We start from the raw sequence: 22,261 nt of genomic DNA on the forward strand, positions 1-22,261 counted from the left end.
CTCTGTTTATTTCTCTTTCTTTTAATAGTACGCTCTCATTTTTACTGGACGTAATGTCTCCTCTGATCTGTAATCCAAGGTGCTTCTTTCCACGAGCTTGTTTGGGTCACCATCTCTCATGTCAGAAGCCTTCCTTGGGTACTTGGTAACTGTCTGCTCATAATTAAGAGTGGAAGGTGTTGCTAAAAAGTTGTTTCAGAGCTCCAGTCTCTGGGTGGGGTTCGTCGACTGGGAGCTTCCCTGAAGGGTGAACTGAAGGGGCCATTTCTTGAGGACAGTCAAGAACAGGAGGAAAGTTCTGGCTGTCAGGATCCTGGAGCTCAGCTGGGGAAGAATCACTGAGGAACGGCTGCTATTCCCCCGTGTCCTCTCTGTCTTTGTGGGTCACGCCTCTAAAGACTGCTTTACTATAATTTTAGCGGGTATCGGAAGGGAATGAAAAGAGATACAAGGGTTCAACCTGCTATCTTTATCCAGGATTGACACCTGCATTCCTGATGTTCAGTAATACGTTTCAAAAATGTTTCCAAAACACCCACTCCTCATTGTTGCTGAGTATCTTGAGGGTCTCAGAATCTTCTACACAGACAGCAGCTGTCCCCAAACTTTTCTCCTGGAGAACTCTCCACGTCCGACCTCCCAGATGCTCCGCTTGGCTGGTATCCTCAGAGCCTTGCTCCCTGCTCTCCCCTCCCGTCCCCACACCGCCCTGCAGCCCAGCCAGGCTGCTCGGGGAGCCCCCTCCCTCCCCACGGACCCCTGGGAAAGGTCACTCGTTGTCCTGTTGATTATCAGAGGGCAATTCTCACGGAGAAGAGACATTTTTTGGAGTCTGATGAATAGGGCTTCCCACACCCGGTCCTTATCCATTCACCCCAGAAGTAGTTATTAGGCATTTACTATATGTTGTATATGGAGTGAGGTCTTGGGGGCTTAGAAGGCCTTTTCTCAGCAAATTCAGGGATAAGAACCAACAGGAGAATCACAAACCTTGGGGGCTTTGCAGAGCTCAGATTCTCGCCTCCAGTGCCCAATGCTGGGGCCCAGAGAGGCTCACAAAGGCTACGCGGTGGGCGCAGTCCCTCCCAGAGACACCCAGCCCAAGACACCTTGGTCATGCTGTTGGCGTCCCCTCCCAACTTCATAGGATGCTGAGCGGCTTCTGGGGCAGTCAGGCAAGTCTGGGCACAGCACCCCTCCCCGGGGGCCGGGGAAGGACCTCCCTAGCACTGTCCTGTGGCTGGGACAGGGTCAGGGCTCAGCACTGGGGCGCTGCACTCAACTCTCCCGGCAGCCCTCGGCTGGCTGAGTCATTATCTGCATTGACAGCTGGGGAAGCAGAGGGTCAAAGGGGGTAAGCAATTGGTCCAGTGAAAACTCTGTTATTATAAATGACCATCCTGCTTCGTCTGGCGGAGTCCCCGGCTGGAAGGGGTCCGAAAGGCCTTTGGGTTCTCTTCTTCCATGGGTGGTGGCACACCCAGGAAGAATTGGAATCCACGTGTCCATCTGAGAGGCGGTGGGGGTGGACGGATGGCAGTGACCGACCCTGGGGGTCTTCCTAGTGCAGTTGTGGACCAGCCTTGTCAGAGCCTTTTCATGGCCGCCTCGACAGATGAAAAATCTAAGGCCCACAGATGGGACATGCCTGTTCAAGGTCAAGGGCCCATCAGAGCCTGCGCCAAGGTTGGAACCCGCGCCTCCCGCTCCAGCCAGGCTATTTCCATGCTGCACGTTCTGAACTCCCACCACATCCTCCGGAAGCTCCGACTGAGGTTTGATCCCTATGAGGAGCTGGCCTGCCTGCCCCTAACATTCACCTCTTGGCTCCCATGAGCTCAGGGCTGTCCTCCGAGTGCACCACATTCAGCCAGAGAGCAGAGAACTGGACAAGGAGGGAAGGCAGCGGGCCAGGAGCGGGTGGGGCTGTGTTGCTCACCCGCGGCCCAAGCCAGGACAGCTGGACCCAGTGATAATCCTCGTGCTGTATTTAGGCCACTGCCCTGAACCTCCCCCTCCCCTGTAGATATTCTCCCTGGCTTGCTGAAAAAACAAAGAAGCAGATTGGATGGTTATAGCAATTCTGCTTTCCAGCCCCAAACGTCCACTGCCATTAGCCGAGTGCCTCTTGGTTACAAGTCCTGTTCATACTCTGCCTTATTTGCTTCTCACCACGTCTGTGAAGCACAGCGTACCTCCCCACACTACAGGCGAGGAAGCTGAGTCTAAGTTAAAAGCTCTATCCGCAGCCCCACGATTGGAAAACTGCATTTGCCTCCAAGACCTGTTTGTTCTCCATACTTCATCTACTAGGGAGGATGAAGTCAAGGTTTCCGAGCAGGCAACACGTGTGGGTGTGTGCATGTATGTCTACATGTGTGTACATGGAGCAGGGGGAGGAAGGAGCGTGGGGAGGAGCTGGCGGGCTGGACAGTTGGTGATTGAGGGGGGAATGGCTTTCCCATCTCTGGCTGGGTCACCTGCCGAGCCCACCCTTGGGTAGCAGATGACACATGTGTGCCTCGTGTGCTAGGGAGGTTTGCGCTTAGGTCCAACTCGTTTCGGGAGGGCGCCTCCCAGAGCCCAGCCTCTCAGGCTCCTGAGGCAGGCCTGGGAATTGTCGGATTCCCTAGTCCCCAAGCCAGGCCCCACCCTAGTGCCCGGACTCCCGCGTGAACAAATGTTCCACTGAGAAAGGAGAGAGAACAAAGGGCCGGGCCTGGCCTGCCAAGCACCCCAGCCCAGCCTCCCAGGCTCCCACCCCAGGCCCACCCCCACTCACAGGGCCTGAGGTCACTCTGAGCCTTTCATCTCATCGGCTGTCTCTCCCAGCCCTCCCTCCCAAGATAAATACTGGGGGTGACCTGGGGCCTCCCCACATGGAGCTGGCCACTGCAGCTCTCACTCACCCAGGGCTGTGGGCAGGGCCACCTCTGTCCATTCAGCAGAGTTAAGACCGCAGCCGCCCTGCCCCGCCCCTTGCCATCCCAGCCTGCCCTGAAATCTGTGCTGTGGCCTCGCACACACATCATCTCATTTAATCCTCAAAGTTATCCTCACTTACAGCCCGCAAGCAGAGGATCAAAGGGGTCACACAGTTGATGAAAGGCAGCGGAGTCTCAACCTCCAGCACTCACTGCCCTCCCCCCGCCCCCCTGCTGCGCCCCGAGAGGGAGGGTCCTAGTTCCCTGATGCGGAGTCAGAGGCGGGAGGGCGATCTGGCAGCTGGCTCCCTCCCCGCGTTTTCAAGCATCATTAGATCTTTTTCTGACAACTTCATCAGTTAGCAGGGCTCAGAATTGGCAAAAATCCTTATTTAGACATTCAGCCAAAGAATTAAGAAGTGGTTCGTTTCAGAAAAAGCTCAGTGATGTAGGCCGCAGTCTCTGCTCCGGCCTGAGCAGCCAGCGGCAGACCGACGGGATCTGGCCTCCAGCCTTGGCTGCCGCACAGACACCAGCAGCCTTGGGCGCGTCGCTGCTCTTCTCAGGGCCTCAGTTTCCTCACCTTCCAAACGGATGCGTAATGCCTCCCTCACAGGTAGTTAGGAAAGCCTGGACGGTAGGGGAGAGCGCTTCATGCCGGTTTTAGCTTTTCCCTCCTCTGGCTGACTGGCCGTGGGCCAACTCCCTCCTCCTTGGCCTCAACTTTCTATCTAGACTCCAGGGCAAGTCACAGGAGTGCCCCTAAGCTGGGGGCCATGGGGCTGGAGGGAGCCTGTGGGATGGCCAAGGGCAGCCCTTCCCCCAGTGCACCCCAATGGATGGTTCTGTACTTGCAGAGGCCTCTGGTTCGTACCTCTAGAAGGAAGCGATGTGTAGCCCTCTCCCTGCTCGCCTGGGTGCAATTTGCTCGACCCATGTTTCACACTGTGGCAGGGGGCAAGGGGCGAGGAGTGGAACTGGAGAGCGTTTGATGTTCATTTGTACGGAGCTTGACCATCCCCTACCGCCTCACATGTCGCATCTTATTGGACCCTGTCGCTGACCCTGGGAGGTAGCTATGGTGACTGTCTGCAGTTCAAAGCAGAATCAAACCAGGACCGTTGACCTCAAGTCCTACTCGCTTTGCTTCTTATCACATCTCTTCTGAGAGGTATTTCTCATCCAGCCACACCCACCTAGGCCTTTAATTCATTCTGTCGATGATCCATGTTTCTCCCAAATTTCAAATCTCCTAAGAGCACTGGCGAGGCAGTGGCCCCGTGGAGGGAGAGCGAACTCCAGAACGAGGCGGGCCTGAGTCTGAAGGCTTCAGGGCGAGTCACTCAACTCCTCAGAGCCTCGACTTCCTAACCTTTGAGATGGGAAGGACGAGCCCCCTTTTAGGGCATCGGGATCCGCTGAGACGCGGGCCCAGCCCTCTCCAGGTACATACACCATCCCATCGCTCTCCCCGTGCGCGCTACCTGGGAGTCAAGACGAGGTTGACCAGCGCGTTGCTGGAGGAGAAAGCGGAGGCCGTGGCAGGTGGAGGGCCTGTCGGTGGCAGAGCCAGCAGTGGCCGGGCAGGGACCAGGTGCCCCGAGTGCACCGACCGGCTCCGCTGGGCTCTGCCCGCTGGGAAAGGCATTCACGTGGCTGAGGTGAGAAGTGAACCCAGGCTTCCTTCCAGAGGTGGTGTCTCCTCCCTCCCCACAGCAGGTGACACTGACGGGATCATTTTGAAAGTAGAGCTCACACCCGAGTTCCCCAGTGGCCCAGAGGGAACAGGCTGCAGTGGGCTTGGGGACATGCTTGTCCAGCACCTTGGTCCCAGGCCTGCGCTCTCAGAGCACAAGATAAACAAACCCCATCTCAGCTTTGCAAGAGTCCTGGTCCCCAGGGCCCTTCTCAGCCTGCTGGCTTGAGGCTTTATTCCACTCATGTCTTTTCTGATAACTTCATTTGTGGCCCCAGAGACCTCAGGCTTGTTTAAAAATAGAAAAATAAACAACATTGTTCCTGAAGTGTCCCCACTCCGCTTCGGGCCTCCTAATGAGGTGCTGGCTGCGCTGGCGGGGACTCTGTTCCCAGGATTTTCAACCCCCTGCAGGCCTTGGGCCCCTGCTGCCTCTGCTTCCCAGCTGCACGGGTGTGGGGGAGGGTTGGTGCCGCCTGCCTGGAGCTCTAGGCCAGCACGGCTCCGCACAGCTGGACCCATTCACCCAGGCAGAAGGCCAGGTCGGGCCCCTTGCAGGCCCAGCCACAGAAGGCCCTGCGAGGGAGCTTCCCCTCTTCTTAGCTCTGGCCTCAGCTCCTAACAGAACACAGGCCCCTTCTGTGTGCTGGGCACTGGATGAGGCCCCCAGGATGCAGCCCCTCAAGTCTCCCAGGCACATCAGGCTTGTTGTTCAAAGTCCTGGACTGGAGTTTTCCTTCTGTGTGTGACCTCAGTTTTCCCCACGTGAAAAATGGACCTAATGACAGCAGCCCTGCCTACCTCGGAGGGTTTGTACGCAGCCTGCGTGAGAGGATGGCTGTGAAAATGCTAAAATGCAACAGGCAGGTGGATGGGATTTCAGGCAGCTTCAGAGAGGAATAGCACCTGGAGGCAGGGAGCGTCTGTGCCCCTCTGAGTGGCGGGACCCCTCTGAGTCTCTTCTTTCTTTAATTTTTAATTAATGTAGAGTTGATTTACAGTGTTGTGTTAGTTTCTGCTGTACAGCAAAGTGATTCAGGTATACATATATATGTGTGTGTATATATATATATTCTTGTTCATATTTTTTTCCATTATGGTGTATTACAGGATAGTGAATATAGTTCCCTCTGCAATATAGGAGGACCTTGTTGTTTATCCATCCTATATATAAGAGTTTGCATCTGCTAACCCCAAACTCCCAGTCCCTCCCTCTCCCACCCCCATCCCTTGACAATCACAGGTCGGTTCTCTATGTGTGTGAGTCTGTTTCTGTTTCACAGATATGTTCGTGTGTCTTGAATTTTAGATCCCCCATATAAGTGATACCATATGGTATTTGTCTTTCTCTTTCTGACTTAACTTCATTTAGCATGATAATGTCTAGGTCCACCTGTGTTGCTGCAAATGGCTTTAATTCATTCTTTTTCATGGCTGAGTAGTATTCCTTTATATATATATATACATATATATATACCCCACATCCTTATGCATTCGTCTGTCAACATTTAGGTCACTTCCATGTCTTGGCTATCGTCAACTGGGATTGCTGAGTGGAATTGCTGGATCATATGGTAGCTCTATTTTTAGTGTTTTGAGGAACCTCCGTACTGTTCTCCATAGTGACTGCACCACTTTACATTCCCACCAACAGTGCAAGAGGGTTCCACATGGGGAGTCTTTAAACACGAGCATCAACCTCACACCAGGGTTTAGATGGACGGGAGCAGTGTCCCTGGATAGCCACCAGGCTGGTGGAGGGACCCAAAGCCACCCACTGGATAGGTGGCTAAGAAATGGGGGTGTTTCCCTTGAAGAAAGACTCAGGAGGACATAACCCTCTTGACGAATTTGCTGGAGGGTGAAGGAGGAATTAGATGGGCTCCGAGGGTAACCCTAAGGTGCGAGGGAAAAGTGACCCTGGGGCTAAAATTCCTAAACAGATCGCACTCTTGGAAACAAGACTAGGATCATCCTGGGATGAAGTGCTGGGGGACCAGGCTTCAGCTGTGGGTGGGTCGCTTGCCCAGGAAGTTGATGCAGAGACAGTGTCTTTCCATCGACTGAAAGTCTCTGCATTCTGAGCCCCGGCCAGGCTCTGCGAGAGGAGTCACCCACCTCCCTCTTTCTCCCTGAGGCCAAATGCCAGAGGAAGCGCTCCCGGCAGGCTGACCCAGTGCTGAGGGGAGCTGAAGCAGCTGCCGTGACCCAGACGCCACTTCTCAGGCAGCAGAAAGGGAGAACATCAGAAACGGGCTCTCTTCGGAGATGGCTGGAGGTACCCCCCTTCATCCCGCCCCCCGGCTGCGCTGGATCCAGAGCCTCTCCCTTGTCCCGCCCCACGAGTACCCCCAGGACTCAAGCAGCCCCCCTCCAGGAGGGTAGTCAGCAAGGGCAGCTGGCGGGGCAGCTCTGGGTCAGGGCCCAGCTCCTGCGCTGCACAAGCCGTGCCCTGCCTGGCAAGATGCTTCTGCTGCTGTTCTCCTGGGCAAAGGGCCTCCCAGGATAGGGAGACTCACCTGGGAGAGGGGACCGAAGCGGCTCCGCCTCCGTCCTCAGATGCCATCCTGCTTAGAGAGGCCTCAGAACCAGCAGGCAGAAAGAGAGGCCGGGGACCACGGTGCTTTCCCAGGCATACCAACCAAGAGGGTAGGACGGCAGCGCGAAAGAGCCGACAACGCTCTTCAAACCTGGTACAATTATCAGGGAAAATGAAAATTGCTCACTACTTGCTAGTTACCAACCTATGGCTGCATATTTTGGGATGTATCTGGAAAGGGACAGGCAGAGACCATGAGATGACCTGGGGCCTCCTTCCACCGAACTTCCATTCTCAGGAGCATTCCCTGCCGGGCCTTGAGAAGAGCAGCCCACTGCTCTCTGGGTCTGGGAGACAAGAGTGTAGATCTGTCTGGAGTCCAGCCCTTGCCCCATAGAGAGCAAAGCAGAAAAGAGAAGCAAAGCTCTTGCTTCCAACCTCTTAGGAGGAAAAGCTTGTTTACTTGCTTAGCAAATTGTCTCTGGACAAATTGTCTCTTTTTAATTTGCTTTTTATTTATTGTTAAAATCATATGTTGACATTAAAATACATTTTCTAAAAATGAATTCCTTAGCACCCAACCATCCTAACAGAAGCTGTCATTTTTCTATTTTCTTTTGCCACTTTTCCCCCAAGCACACTTTATTTTACATCACTGCAGACAAACAGATATGATTTTATTTTGTGCTCTTTCTCCATTAGGCCTAAGTGTTCCTTCGTGTTGCTATGTGGTCTGTGTTGGCCTCATTTTAATGGTTGCATAATTGCATTGAGTTCTGATTTACTAAACCATCCCCTCATTGCAGGCCATTAACATTGTTTCCAGGTTTGGATATATATTTTTTGATGCTATAAATAATTTTTCAATAAACTTCCTCATGTATAACTTTCCTTATTTTTTAAAAATTAGTTTCCTATTTAGATTTCCAGGTTCTCCTTGGAGGCATGAGATAGATAGGGCCGTCCACTCTGGGAATCTGAACTCTGCAACCATTAAAATGATAATTATATTAACTATGTAGCAGCACGGAAAAACATTGACGTCTCATTGGGGGCGGGGCACAAAATAAAAAACTGGGCTGTTAGATATCCTTAACCCAAGTCAGTGATGAAAGATAGAGCCCTGTGACGCATCGCTAGAGACCGCTCTCCAAGTTGACATAGGTGCATAAACATCATTTTGCATGCGGGTTTTCAATAGGCACTTGTGTGTGTCGTCCAGTCCGTGTCCTCCATCCTCCATGAGGGTATTGTGTGAGCACTTCCCCAGATGTGTGGTGCGGCGGGGGCTGCAGAACTCCCAGTGGCTCCTGTGAGCCGGCATCAGCTCATCCTGTCACACCCCCTCAAATGCCAGGATTCGCAGGACACTTTTTACCCTTCCTCTCGGTCGTCCTTGAGCCGCATTAGCACCAGCCATAAGCATGCTCTTGGCTCTCACCCTGGACCCCTGTGGTGACCCAGGGGCTTAACATATCTGTGTGCATTTGTTTGTTTGTTTTCATTTTGATCCAGCGTCTTCCTGGAACACACTCTATGCAAAGAGCTCAGGTCTGAGGGTCAGACAGACCTGAGATCACATTCTTGTTCTTCCTCTTACTTGGTGAAGTTATAAAAGCTTTCTGCTCCTTGGTTTTCTTCATCTATACAATGAATTTAACAATATCTGCTGCTCGGGTTGATTTAAAGGATAAATGGGACAACTTACGTGCATGTGACTGACATAGCGCCTGATATACAGTAAATGTTTAACAAGCACCAGTTTCTCTCCTTCCTGCTTCTCTCCTTGGGCCCAAGGGAAAGTATGGATAAGGTGTAGTGCCCAGAGGTCTGGCCAACAGTAGGTGCTCAGTGAACGCCTTGGTGATGATGAATCATGGCTGGCTGGCTGGGCCCTTAGCAGTCAAGGGCGGGCTGCTGGGGGTGGGCCGATGTTCCCAGGATACAGGGGGAAGAGCAGAATAGGAAGTTGGGGGTTTCAAAAGTCCAATAATCCAAAATATCAGGGACTGAAATAACACAGGACCTTTGAGTTGCTTTGGTTTGGATTTTCAAAGAGTCACTGGGCATCACAGGAGAGAGAGAGTAGCAGCTGCGGGTGACAGAGGGGCTGTAGTGTGAGCCCATTTCAGTTTATATCAGTTGAGTCAAAGTGAGGGGCAAAATAGATCAACTGTTGTCACTTAGATGTATTAACAAAAGAGAAATTGTCATCCTGACGCAAAGATACACATTTTACAGAGTTCACAGGGGAACATGTTCCCAGGGTGCCGGGGGTGAGTGTCCCCAAACAGCTGCAAAGCAGCCCCGACACCATCTGAGGAGCCCTCCTGCTTATAGACAGGAAGGCAGCTTATAAACAGCGGGCCGGCACCAGGAGGGCTGGGGCCAGGGCAGCCCTGCCGCCCCGTTCCCGCTCCCATGAGAAGCAGAGTGGCTCCCGATCTGGGCTCTTCTCTGAACTGTCTGCTGCCTGGTCTGCCCTGGGGTGACATCATCGCCTTAGTCACCGCTTCCCGCTCCGCACAACCTGCCTTTAAAGTACAGGTACAGATTGTGTTTTAACGGGTTTTCATATTGGCTGTTGGGAACTTTGTTTGCTTTTTCCACAGAAAAATAGCAATTTTTTTCTTGTTATCCTAGTAATTCCATAAAGCAGCAAAGCTAGAGGACTGAACCAGGGAGTCGTTCATTCAACAATAGCACTTTATTTGGTGCTCTGGTAGAAGTGGTTTCCATCAGAAGGGCTAAGGTGGTAAATGGAAACATTTCCTAAATAAATCTGGCAGAAATTGGACGAGGGAAGTTAGAGGGAAAACAGTTAAAGGACATGCTTGTAGCAGAGACAGTTTGTCACAGGTGGAGGTGACTGTGAGCGATGAGAGAGCAGGAGAGGGAGGCCCACGTGGGTTGGGGTGATGTAACTTGCCTGCCTCTGCAGGGCCCGGCCTCAGCCTGTTGGCTGCGGGGAGGGGCGGGTGGAGGGAAGTTAGAGGGAGCAGAAGGGAGCTTTGTGAGGTGTCTCTGCAAAACACGTGTTTTCAGGCTGGGTGTTTGCCCTGGAGCGAGGCTAGAGGTTGCCCGTGCTGTACACCCCTACCCCGGTCTTTGCTGGGTGGGAAGCTCTGTCCTGGAAGGGACAGTACGGGGCAGGGGAGTGGGGTAGACAGCAACTGATGTCACGTCTCTGCCATCTATTAGCACTGTGACTTTGACCAGGTCACTCAGTGTAGTACGTGGGTAGCTTACTAAGGCACAGATCCTTGGGCCCTGCCCCTACAGGTACCGACTCAAAGCCACTGGTGGGTTAAGGAAGGTGAATTTCGATTAAAGCTCCCGGTGGGACTCAGCCGCACAGCCGGTGTGTTAGCTTCTCTGTGATTCCTTATCGTCAACTGCAAAATGAGGTTACGTCGAGGTCAGCGCTCAACACGTTAGCCCCCTTCTTGCCCTTCTTCTCACCAAAGCTGCTCTCCTTTGAGTTCCCCGGAGATTTCACTTGGAGGTGATGCCTCTGGCTGTAGTCAGCAGTTGTCCCTATAGGCACCCATGGGAGCTAAAACTAACATTTCTGTGCCTATCGGCAGGCAGGGTCAGCAACTGGCAACACTTGGGAGCTTTAAATCAATAGCCCTGCCAGTCCCTGGGGGTGCTGGTGATGCTGGTGATGCAGAGGGGGGGACAGTGAAGTTGGGTGGAGAGAATTACTGATGATAAAGTTTATTGGGGGCCTGCCAGCACAAGGTGTTTGGCAAATATGATTTCATTTGATCCCCATAAAACCCCATGAGCAAAGTTATGATTCTGCCCATTTTACAGATGGGGAAAAGGGGAGGCTCAACGATCTGCCCAAGTGCACACAGCTTGTCTTGTCATTCTCGTTACCCAAGAACTTGAATATTGTTTAATGTGTTGTAAGACACTGTAGAGTTGATCTCAAGCTGTTAAAATGCTAATGTACAGATGTGAATAGACACTTCTCTGTAATGTAAGTTTTGTGTCTCCTGTAATAGGTTTGATAAATAAGTGAGGGGACAATTGGTCTTTTGCTTCTCTTTTTTTTTCTTTTCTTCTTTTTCTTTTTTTGCTTGGACAAGTTACACTATTGAAAAATTGAGATCATATTAACCTCTAAATCTGCAAGATACCAGACTCTTGTAGATGTCAAATAAAAAGTTATAACTTTATTTAGAGTCAGTCTGACTCCAGAGCCTCTGCCCCTTCCATTCCCCACCTCAAGCCTCCTACAGCACAATGCCAGGCCCCTGGGCCACCCCCAAAAACTCAGGCCTGCAGTCCCCTGAGCTCCTCCAAGCTAGCAGATGGCTCTTCCGGAAGGATCCTCGGGGCATTGGGAAGTACCTGTGGGCCTAGAATCTGGGGAGAGATAGGTGTGGTTGGTCTGAGTTCAGGCCACGTGGTCCCATGGATGTTTAATAATATTTAACATTTTTACTGCATTTCCCCCTGATTTGTTTCATTAGCGACCCACCTCCATCTGCCAGCAGGACACATCCTCAGCCTGTCCCTGCCAACCCATCTGTCACCGGGAGACAGCTCCCTAACAGGCCTCTCTGTTTTTAGACTTCAGGAAGGTTGAACATCTGAAACATAGAGCCTGTCCCTTTCTTATAAACAACTAGCGGGAAGGATGCCTCTGGGGCTTGGCCAACAGAGAGAGTACATTCACCTAAGTGAATTTCTCATGCCCTGTGCTCCCTACCCCTAGCTTCCCTGAAATGAAAATGCCAGGTTTCTCTCCACCTGCTGAAGATCACACAGGCCAACCTGGGCCTTTGAGGATTCAGGGTCCAGGTTAAGCCCCACTGTTGCCCTCCCCTACTTAACATTTTTATCCAACTAGGTGACCCCAGGGCAGCCTGGAAGAGGAGGAGACAGCTGGGGGGCATGTGGAGAAGGAAGGGGAGGCCCTGCTGCCTTGCCTGGTTCCCTGCCCGCCCACCCATCCACCCCCAGCCCACAGCACCTCCCACTGTCGCACCACGTCACTCCCTACCTGGTCTGGCCTTGATGCCTGCTCTGTCTCTGTCTCCCGGCTGGTCTCTCCTCCCTGCCCTTTGTTGGTCCTACCGCCCAGCAACGTTAGCTTGTCCTAGTTCTTGTCCTTTCACCCTGCTTGGACTTGATTCAGACCTTCTCCTACCCTGTCTGTGTCTGCAGAGGTTTCTTTAAGTGCCTAGCCTGTGTCCCGTGGAAGACAGAGGTGGCGTCTCCAGCACTTTGGGGGCCCCAGGACCTGGGTCAGTACCTGGCACACAGTAACTCACCTATGCATTTGCTACAATGGCTTAAAATTCAGGCCACGAGCCTGTGTCTCATCCCTAGCTGAGGAAGCCACATCCTTCAGTTCTGCTGGTTTGTCCTCTGAGCAACTGCCAACTGGCATGGGCATGGGACTCAGGGTAATGCCTCAAACCCTGCCTGCTCTGCATGTGCAAGAATGCGATTTTGAGAACTTTTCTTGGGGAAAAAAATGCCTACCCAGTGCAGTTAAGAGTAGTGCTGTAGACAAAGCACTGACTTAGGAGCTTTCCTCCCCTTCTCTGGGCTTTCGTGTCCTCTCTTTGTGAAACGTAATGGTAATATCTATCCTGCCACCTGCCTGTGAGACAGTCACAGCCTAACTCAACACCTTGCACACAGTAGGCGCTCACTCACGTTGGGTTTGGGAACTGACTGCATGACTCCAACTCAATACTGCCACCTTCTGGTAGAGTTACTCTAGTGCTGAAGGGTGACTCGGTTCAGACGCAGAACTAGGAATTCCTCCTGGGCAACAGGGTTGAAGGAAGAGAAGCCCTCCAGTTCAGCCCAGAAGCTCCATCCACCTGTGGCTTCCAATGCTCCAGGTGACAAGCTCATCCATTTCCCAAGGGGCAGCCACTTCCCAGGTAGCACAGGATTACAACGGGCTCCATCACCCACCAGATGATAGACCTGGAATTCCTGACCCTCTCTCTTTTCCCCCAGTGACCAACTCCCACCATTGGATAAGGGCCTTTTTTTTTTTTAAAATAAACATTTAAGTCCTTTCTTTTTTAATAGAAGCACTTAATGCTGTTCATTTTCCTGTACACACTGCTTTCACTGAATACCACAAATTTTGATAGGTTGTGTTTTTATTTTTATTTAGTTCAAATTATTTTCTAATTTCCCTTGTAATCTCTTTGAGTGTTTCCAAGATATCTTTCTAATTTATTGATTTTGATTTATTGATTTTCTAATTTATTGATATTGATTTCTAATTTAATGTTGTGGTCAGAGCATATCTTGTGTGATTTAAATCCTCTTAACTTTATTGAGACTTGCTGTAAGACCCAGAATATGGTCTATCCTGGTAAATGTTCCAAGTGCATTTGAAAAAAATGTGTGTACTACTGTGCTGGGTGAAGTGTTCTATCAAATGTCAAGTAAGTCAAGTTGGTTGATAGTCTTTTCAAGTCTTTTATATTCTTAATGACTTTTTTCTCTATTGTTCTATCAATTACTGACAGAGGAATGTTGAAACTTCCAGCTATGTAATTGGATTTGTCTCTTTGAAAAGAGTTTAAAATGAGAAAAAGATCTTTTATATTTACTTAGATATTTATCACTTCTGGTGTCCTTCCTTCGTGTAGATTCAAGTTTCTTCTGGTATTTTCTTCTCCCTGAAGGACTTCTTTTAATATTTTTTTAGCTCTGGTCTTCTGCTGATGAATTCTCTAAGCTTTTGTTTGTCTGGGGGAAGAAGAAAGTCCTTTGCCCTTAGGTTTGAAAGATATTTTTGCTGGGTATAGAATAATTGGATGAGAGCCTTTTTTCTTTCTCTCTGAGAGTATCACTCCATGTCTTTTGACTTGCTTAGTTTCTGACAACAAATCTAGAGTCTTTTTTTTTTTTTTTTTTTTTTTGGCTGCGTTGGCTCTTTGTTGCTGAGCGGGGGCTTTCTCTAGTTGCAGCGAGTGGGGGCTACTCTTTGTTGTGGTGCACGGGCTTCTCATTGTGGTGGCTTCTCTTGTTGCGGAGCACGACTCTAGGCACGTGGGCTCAGTAGTTGTGGCACAACGGGCTTCAGTAGTTGTGGCTCGCGGGCTCTAGAGCACAGGCCAGTAGTTGTGGTGCACGGGCTTCATTGCTCCGCGACATGTGGGATCTTCCCGGACCAGGGCTCGAACCCAATGTGTCCCCTGCATTGACAGGCGGATTCTTAACCACTGTGCCACCAGGGAAGCCCGAGTCATTTTTATCTTTGTTCCTCTATATGTATGTGTCCTCCCACACCACCCCCAATATATTTCTCTTTATTGCCGGTTTTTGGCAATTTGATTACACTGTGCTGTGGTGTGGTTTTCTTCAAGTTTCTTCTGCTTGGGTTCTGTTGAGCTTCTTGGATCTATGGATTTATCGTTTTTCCTCACCATACTTTCCTCTACCTTCTGGAATATGTGTAGCATATTTATGATTGTTGTTTTAATATTTGCACGTGCCTATTCTGTCATTAGTGTCATTTCTGGATCTGTTTTTATTCATTGATTTTTCTACAGGTTGTGGATCTTATTTTTCTATTTTTCTGCATGACTGGTCATTTTTTATTGGAATCTGAACATTGTAAATTTCATATTGAGGTGTTTAATGTTGTATCCACTTAACTGTTATCCAGTTTTGTTCTTGGATGCAGTCTTGTTACTTGAAATGAGTTTAATCCTTTCAAGGCTTGCTTTCAAGATTTATTAAGGCAAATACTGTATACCTTTCTTATGTAACCATGGAACACTTATCAAAACTAATAACAGGGGCTTCCCTGGTGGCGCAGTGGTTGAGAATCTGCCTGCCAATGCAGGGGACATGGGTTCGAGCCCTGGTCTGGGAAGATCCCACATGCTGCAGAGCAGCTAGGCCCGTGAGCCACAACTACTGAGCCTGCGCGTCTGGAGCCTGTGCTCCGCAACAAGAGAGGCCGCGATAGTGAGAGGCCCGCGCACTGCGATGAAGAGTGGCCCCCGCTTGCCGCAACTAGAGAAAGCCCTCGCACAGAAACGAAAACCCAACACAGCCAAAATATATATATATATTTTTTAAAAAAATTAAAATTGGTGGAACACTACTAAGTTACAAACTTTAGTTGGATTTCACCAGTTTTCTTACATTTATCTTTTATCTGCTCCAGTATCCACTCCAGGATCCTATATTACGTTTAGTCTTCCTGTCTCCTTAGTCTCTTCTGATCTGTGACAGTTCCTCCATCTTGTCTTTCATGATTTTTTGGAGAGTACTGGCCAGGTATTTTTGTAGAACCTCCCTCAATTTGTGTCTTTCAGATGTGTTCTCTTGCTTAGTCTGGGGTTATGGATTTATGCAACCAACACCACAGAAGTGAAGTACCCTTCTCATCACATCGTATCAGGGGACACATAATATCAATACAATCAATCACCAGGGATGTTAACTTTCATCACTTAGTTACGGTGATGTTTCCAGGTTTCACCACTGTAAAGTCCCTTAGTGCACAGAGCTGGACAATATACGTGTATATAGTAACCCATGTATGCTAAGCACGAATATTTATTTCTATATCTATCCTTCTATCCATCTATCTAGATACCCATGAGTTCCTACTCATTAGTCTCTGACTAATCTAGCACTCCCTCTCTTGCTTATTTGTAAGTTATTTGCAACTGTAAAGAGCCCTTTTTGACTATGCACTTGCTGGAGAAATGGTGAGGAGATGTTTTTAAGCTAAGTCCAAATATTTTCCCTCTGACTTTCATATTCAGATCAAATTTCTTGTTCAATAACTTTGAGAAGACCTTTTTGAAAAAGCTTAGTTTTTTTGGCAGGGACTGAAATCTTTTTATTTACAAAGTGTAGTTTGTGTTTCCAAAAACATCACCAGCATTTGGGGTTTATTTTCGCCTTCTTTAGTTTTGTCATGCCTAGATGGGGATTGCACTGCCGTTACCTGGATACATTTCTATGCTGACATGTTTATATTCCCTTGTTCAGAACACCTTCATGCTAGGGTATATGTTATTCTTGAAACGGGAAGTGTTAGTTTGTCAATTGTCATCATCTTCCTCTGGAGGACTGAAGACTTCTAAATGAGTGTGAAATTTTATGCAGACTATAACTCTCTGGATGGGTCCCAAATTTTATCGGTTCAGATTTCAGATTATTAAAGTAATAGCAACAAAACTCTGGAATACTGTAAACTGGAACTGTGCTCTTTTTTTTTTTTTTTTGCGGTACGCGGGCCTGTCACCGCTGTGGCCTCTCCCATCGCGGAGCACAGGCTCCGGACGCGCAGGCTCAGCGGCCATGGCTCGCGGGCCCAGCCGCTCCGCGGCATGTGGGATCTTCCCGGACCGGGGCACGAACCCGTGTCCCCTGCATCGGCAGGCGGACTCTCAACCACTGCACCACCAGGGAAGCCCGGATCTGTGCTCTTTAATGAGCCTTGCTCCCTTTCCTGCCTCTTTCCAGCTGTTCTTCTGTCTGCTGGTGGCTGGGCTGGACCAGAGGATTCTGGCTGAGCTGGCGCTTGGCTCCGGGTGGAGAGATGGGAGAGGCACAGAGGCAGCCTCCCCTGGGCCCTTAAAACTCTCCCTGCAACACCATCAGCAGCCCTCTGCAGGGAGCTGCATGTGTGCCAGGGACGCCTGGTCACAGGGGCAGTCAGCGCCTTGGGATCTCGCTCTGGGAAGCGAGCCGCCGGAAACCTGGGGGAAGGGAACTTGGCGTTGTTGGACCAGAGACGGGCTTGGGACACTCCTGGCAGGTGCCCGCCGGGCCTCACAGAGAACTCTACCGGTCACCGCAGCCTCCAGGGCCCGGACACAGCTCTGGCCCTCGCGCTGCAGCCAATACCTGCCCTGCTCCTCACTCTGGTTCCTCCAACATTCCCCAGCCTGATGGCCCCATGCTGCCTTCCCCTTCCCCTCTGGGCTTCTCCCTCCTTCAGCATTTGCTCCTGTCACCCTAGAGCTCTCAGAGGCCAGGGGCCAGTTCTTTGACTTCAATCTGGGCTCCATTTTTGCCCTTCTTGTCAAAAAAGGTTTTTCAGGTCATACGCTTGGCCTCATCACCACCTTTCTCTTTTGATAGTTATGTGGCGCAAGGCACTGAGGTGGGAACCGTACCAGGCAGGTTCAGAAGACCTGGGTCCTGGGCTCCCGCTCGCTTGCTGAATGACCTTGGGCAAGTCAGCCCCCCACCCAGGTCCTCATTTCCACATCTGTGACATGAGGGGGTTAGTCTAGATCAGAAACCTCCAGACATTTCTGATCACGCATTCCCAGCAATAAAAAAATACGGAGCATGCACCCATAATAAGCATATGTTCACTTATAAACTCTCTACCCTTACTACAAGACTAATATGTTATGAAATAAACATGCAAAATAAAAAGTTAAAATTAAAGATTGCGTAAAATATTTTTTACATAAATTCTCCTTTATTTTCTATAACAAAATTTCCTCCTTTCACAATTTTATTGTTTGCTTATAATTAATAACAACAGTGTCAGGGAAAGCCATGTGATTGGATATGCTTCATTTCTCTTTGAAATCTTGCTTTAACCCTTTGAGATAGAGCCGTTTAGAAATCTGGTCTAGCCGAGTTTGTTTTCAATGGCTGTTGTAGTTGATCCAAAGAGAAGAGATACATTATTTGCTATATTAAATTACAGTACTTATTTTCAATCCCATCCACCAATTAAAGGCTTTTGATTGAAATTAAGCTAGCAGATGTCCATCCTCCATTACATTAGTCAGCGGCTCTTACAAGATAATTGGAAAGCGTTGCGTTTTTATATTTTTAACAAATGGACTCAAACTCCACTCTTCATTTGGATCATTTTCAAACAGATTAGAAAAATCTGTTTCTAATATTTTTCAGGTATGCAGACAGAAGCATCTTTATAGGTGAGATCACATGTTTTCAGCAACAAAAATCTCATTTTCAAAACGTTCTCTCCAAAGCATGCGTTTCTTTGGAAAAGCAAATACCTTCTCACTCACTGTTAAAATAAGTCACCTTTACCTTGAAGAGTCAGAAGAATTTGAATTCATATTTTGGTGGATATCTCTGAAGTAGCAAACTGTCAACAGCCACTTAGCATAAAAAGCTCAGCAAATTTAGAACTCTTGTCTTTTTGTACAAGAATAAATCCTCTTCATGTTCGATGGCTATTTTAAGTGCTCTGCCAATAGATAAGCAGCAAACCTCCGTGTGGTTCAAAAGATTTTCATAGTCACTTTCTTTCTGATTACAAATCATTTTATAAGTTTTACTATATTTTAAACTCCTTAAAAAAAAAAAAAAAAAACCAATCACATCAATGCATCCTACAGCACTCGTGTACTTCTGGATCTAAGTTCTTCACTACAGTAGCCTGAAGGGAGTGCTGCAGGGAGTAGTTACACATGCATCAACATCACGCACCCTTACCCAGAATCCATTTGCATCAGGAAGCAGCCACTCCATCAGTGATTACATTCAGACAAATCTTCCCATAAATGGTGTCTTTATTAAGGAAGTAATGTACTGTTCAGTCTACATTGTCTCTTTCCTTTAGTGACTCACAGAAATGTGGTTCTTCATGTGTTTCATTATTGAAACAGAATCTAGGGAAACCATGTTAGAAACAGCTGTACTTTTCTTCAACTATTTAGCAAATTTTCCACAGTGTGAATTTTGCTCTAATGCATATTTCTGCACACCTTCAGCAGGATTTTCTCTGCATCTTCCAACAGAATCTGTGGTCACCGTGTTCTGTTCATGTACTGTTCTTGCTACCAGCAGGTGCCACACCAACAGCTGGCTTCCCAATCTCTGTGAAACAAGGGGTGTGTGTGTGTGTGTGTGTGTGTGTGCGTGCAGGTGGATAACAGTTACGTGACATGGGTCTAATGGGGTGTGAATTGATTTCCTGGTAATTATTCTCCCCTCCCCCATCACTCCCAGCAAAGCCAAGTAGTGGGGCTGCCCCGAGGGAAGGGAAGATTGGTACATCGTTCAGCGGTTGGATAGACGCTTAGGCAGTGAGCTTGTTGACCCACCTTGCACCTGTCTGAGTGCAGGAGAAGAGAACTGGAGCTGGGACTTCTCATTATGTCTGATTGAATTCTCCTTGTTTCTACCTCATAGAGAAGAGCTCACATTTTAAGGAGGAGAGGTATCTGCCCATTTTCTTGTTCACTTGGCGTTTGTGTTATGAGCATTATCTTCAATTGTGGTTTCCTTGCAGGAATCTTGTTAAGCCGCCTATCCATTTGTGAGAGTTAATTTAGTTAAAATTTGGCAAAGTTATCTGTCAAGGCACTTAGCTAGGTGGAACACATCACAGAAGACTGCCCTTAGCAGGATTCATCTAAGGCAGGCAAGCCAAGCTTTTCTAGGGGAGGTGGAGGTTAAAAGACAGAGGAGACAGGAGCTGGTCCGGAAGATCTAACTGGGCAGCCTGGATTCTCCTGGACCCTGGCCACTCCTCCAACATATATGTGTATATATAGATATATATGGGATTAATCCTGTCACCTGAGAATCCTATCTGCAGTGAAGATTCCTGGGTGTACTGGTTTACTAAGGCTGCCATAGCAAAGTATCACAACTATGTAGATTGAACAACAGAAATTTACTGTCTCACAGTTCTGGAGGCTGGAAGCCCGAGATCATGGTGTCTGCAGGGTTGGTTCCTTCTGAGGGCTGTGAGGAAGCATCTTTTCCGTGCCTCTCTCCTGGCTTCTGTAGTTTTCTGGCAATCGTTGGCATTCCTTGGCTTGTACACACGTCCCCCCGATCTCTGCCTTCTCCTTCACGTGGTGTTCTCCCTGACTGCATGTCTCTGTATCTAAATTTCCCCTTTTATAAGGACACCATTCATATTGGATGCGGGGCCCACCCTACTTCATATACGCTCATCTTAACTAATCACGTCTACAACGACCCTATTTCCAAATGAGGTCACATTCTGAGGTACTGGGGATCAGAGCTCCAACATATAGATTTGGGGGGAGCCACAATTCAATCCATAACACTGGGCTACACCCCAGACCTTCTAAATCAGGATCTCTGAGGGTGGGAGTCACAATTCATGGTTTTAAGAAGGACCTCAGATAACTTGTGTGCTCACTAAGGTTTGAGAACTGCACAGCCACGTGGGGTGATTCAGAATGTCCTCTCTCCCTTCTCAAATATATAGGAATACCAAATAAAATTAAACCATAGATTTTAACATTGTAGCTGAGTTCAAAAGAAATGAAAGAGAAATTTTCATGACCCCAAAATGGAGACATCAAAACCAGAGAACGAAGTGTTGGCTGAAGCTAGGGCAGCCCTAAGGAGTGACAGACAAGGACAGGGGCTCAGAGAGGCTGGGGACGGGGTTTAGTGAGGGAGATGATAGCGCCGTGTGTGCAGTGGAACTAGTCCTTTTGCATGAAGCCTGGAGCCTTGAAGAAATACCTTGTCAGTGAAAGGGGACTAGAAAAATCAACTAAAGATTTGTTTCAACTAACTAAAAATTTGGAATACTGAGGAACTGCTGTGTGAGTTCGCAGAATCAAATAGCTTCCTTAGCTGAGATGCATCTAAGGAAAAGGAATTTTGGTTGGTGAGAAGGGAGGGATCAGAGGTCATTCTGGAACACCAGAACAGAGCTGGGATCTGGTAAGGCCTGCCAGCAGGCAGGGTGAGTTTAGAGCAGGCACGGGCTGGGCCCCTGAGCAATTGCGGGCCAAGGAAACTTAGCAGGTGGGGGTGGATTAGAGACACAGAAAGCAGGAAGACGAGGATGCCAAAGATGGACCTGCTACTTTTAAATATTTCCAAGCTTGTTCTGTGACTTTAACTCTCATTAGATCTGCCCATCCCTTCTAACCCACAGCCCACCCCACCTGCCCATTCCTGGGGCCTGGATGGAGAGTAGCAAGGTGACCTTAGTGAGCTGCCTCTGAATGGGTTGAGAAGCGGCTGGGGTGTTTGCTTAGAACATTGTAGTACCAGCTCAGAAGGGACCGCTCATGAATGACCCTGGCCAGGCCCAATTCAGGGGAATCAGAGTTTCTAAACTCACATGACCCTTACTCATTTGGGACTCGAATGTGAGAACGAGCTGGTTTAAAAATGAAAATTGCTGTACAAATTATAATATCTGTAGACGTTATATAACAACTTACAGCTACCATCTGTTGAGTGTTATTTATTAGTCATTGTGCAATTTGAAACCTATCCTATTTAATCCTCACAACAAACCTATTAAGTAGGTATAGTATTATCCCACCCTATCCTGTAGATGAGAAATCTCAGGCCCTGGAGATTATGTAAAATAATCACTAGTAAATAGTGAAGCCAGGACTGAAGCCTGGGACTGTCCGACTTCTACATCAATATGTTGACAGTAGGTAACTCTGGAGAGTGAATTATAAACAATTTTTATCCCATTTTTAACAACCAAAAAATGAGCCTGTGGAATGTACGTGCAGGAGATGACAGTGGGGAGAGTGATGTTAAGCGTGGTCCTTCAGCCCAGGTACCCTCCATTGTGTCCGTGGTCCTGGCTTATTGACCCAACATCTACGCCAATATTTAGGTTGCTGTTATTGTTTTCTTCTCAAACCCAGGACACCGTGCTTCTGATAGATTAACAAGACCCAGGGAGGCATGAACCTGACATGGATAAGCCTCCCTCCTCTTTTTCCTCCTCCCCACCCACAGGTCAACCCTTTCAGAGACCGAATCTGCAGAGTGTTCTCCCACGATGATGCGTTCTCCTTCGAGGATGTGCGGGGCATGGCATCTGTGTTTAGCGAGCAGGCCTGCCCGAGCTTGAAGATCGAGTACGCCTTCCGCATTTACGGTGGGTGCTGTGGGGATCGAGTGGTGGGACAATTGTCATGGAATAAATACCGCAAGTGGAATCCATCGACGTCAACGCATTGGTGTGATGACGTTAGTTGGGGTTTCCTTGAGTATTCATGGGCACTATGCTTCTCAAGTGCTGTAGACTTTTTTTAACGGTTGAGGAGTACTACTCTCACGGGTTGATGACTTCCCCTCCATGCCATCAGAGGCAAATGGAGTCATCGGTGTTGATATTTCATGACC

The 22,261-nt window shown here is 48.8% G+C and overlaps 1 protein-coding gene across 5 annotated transcripts in view; it reads left to right on the forward strand.

The window, feature by feature from the left end:
• CIB4 (calcium and integrin binding family member 4) overlaps positions 1–22,261 on the forward strand; it is a 91,486-nt gene that overhangs the window by 57,691 nt on the left and 11,534 nt on the right. For all 5 annotated transcript variants that reach the window (XR_010934110.1, XM_067703495.1, XM_067703493.1 and 2 more), the window contains exon 5: positions 21,872–22,013. Coding sequence is in view for 4 of the 5 variants with exons in the window: in XM_067703495.1 (XP_067559596.1) it covers positions 21,872–22,013 (142 nt within the window). In the remaining variant the exon portion in view is untranslated. The remainder of the gene's footprint in view (positions 1–21,871; positions 22,014–22,261) is intronic.

Source organism: Pseudorca crassidens, chromosome 14 (assembly GCF_039906515.1).
Source record: "Pseudorca crassidens isolate mPseCra1 chromosome 14, mPseCra1.hap1, whole genome shotgun sequence".
In the NCBI taxonomy this organism is placed as follows: domain Eukaryota; kingdom Metazoa; phylum Chordata; class Mammalia; order Artiodactyla; family Delphinidae; genus Pseudorca; species Pseudorca crassidens.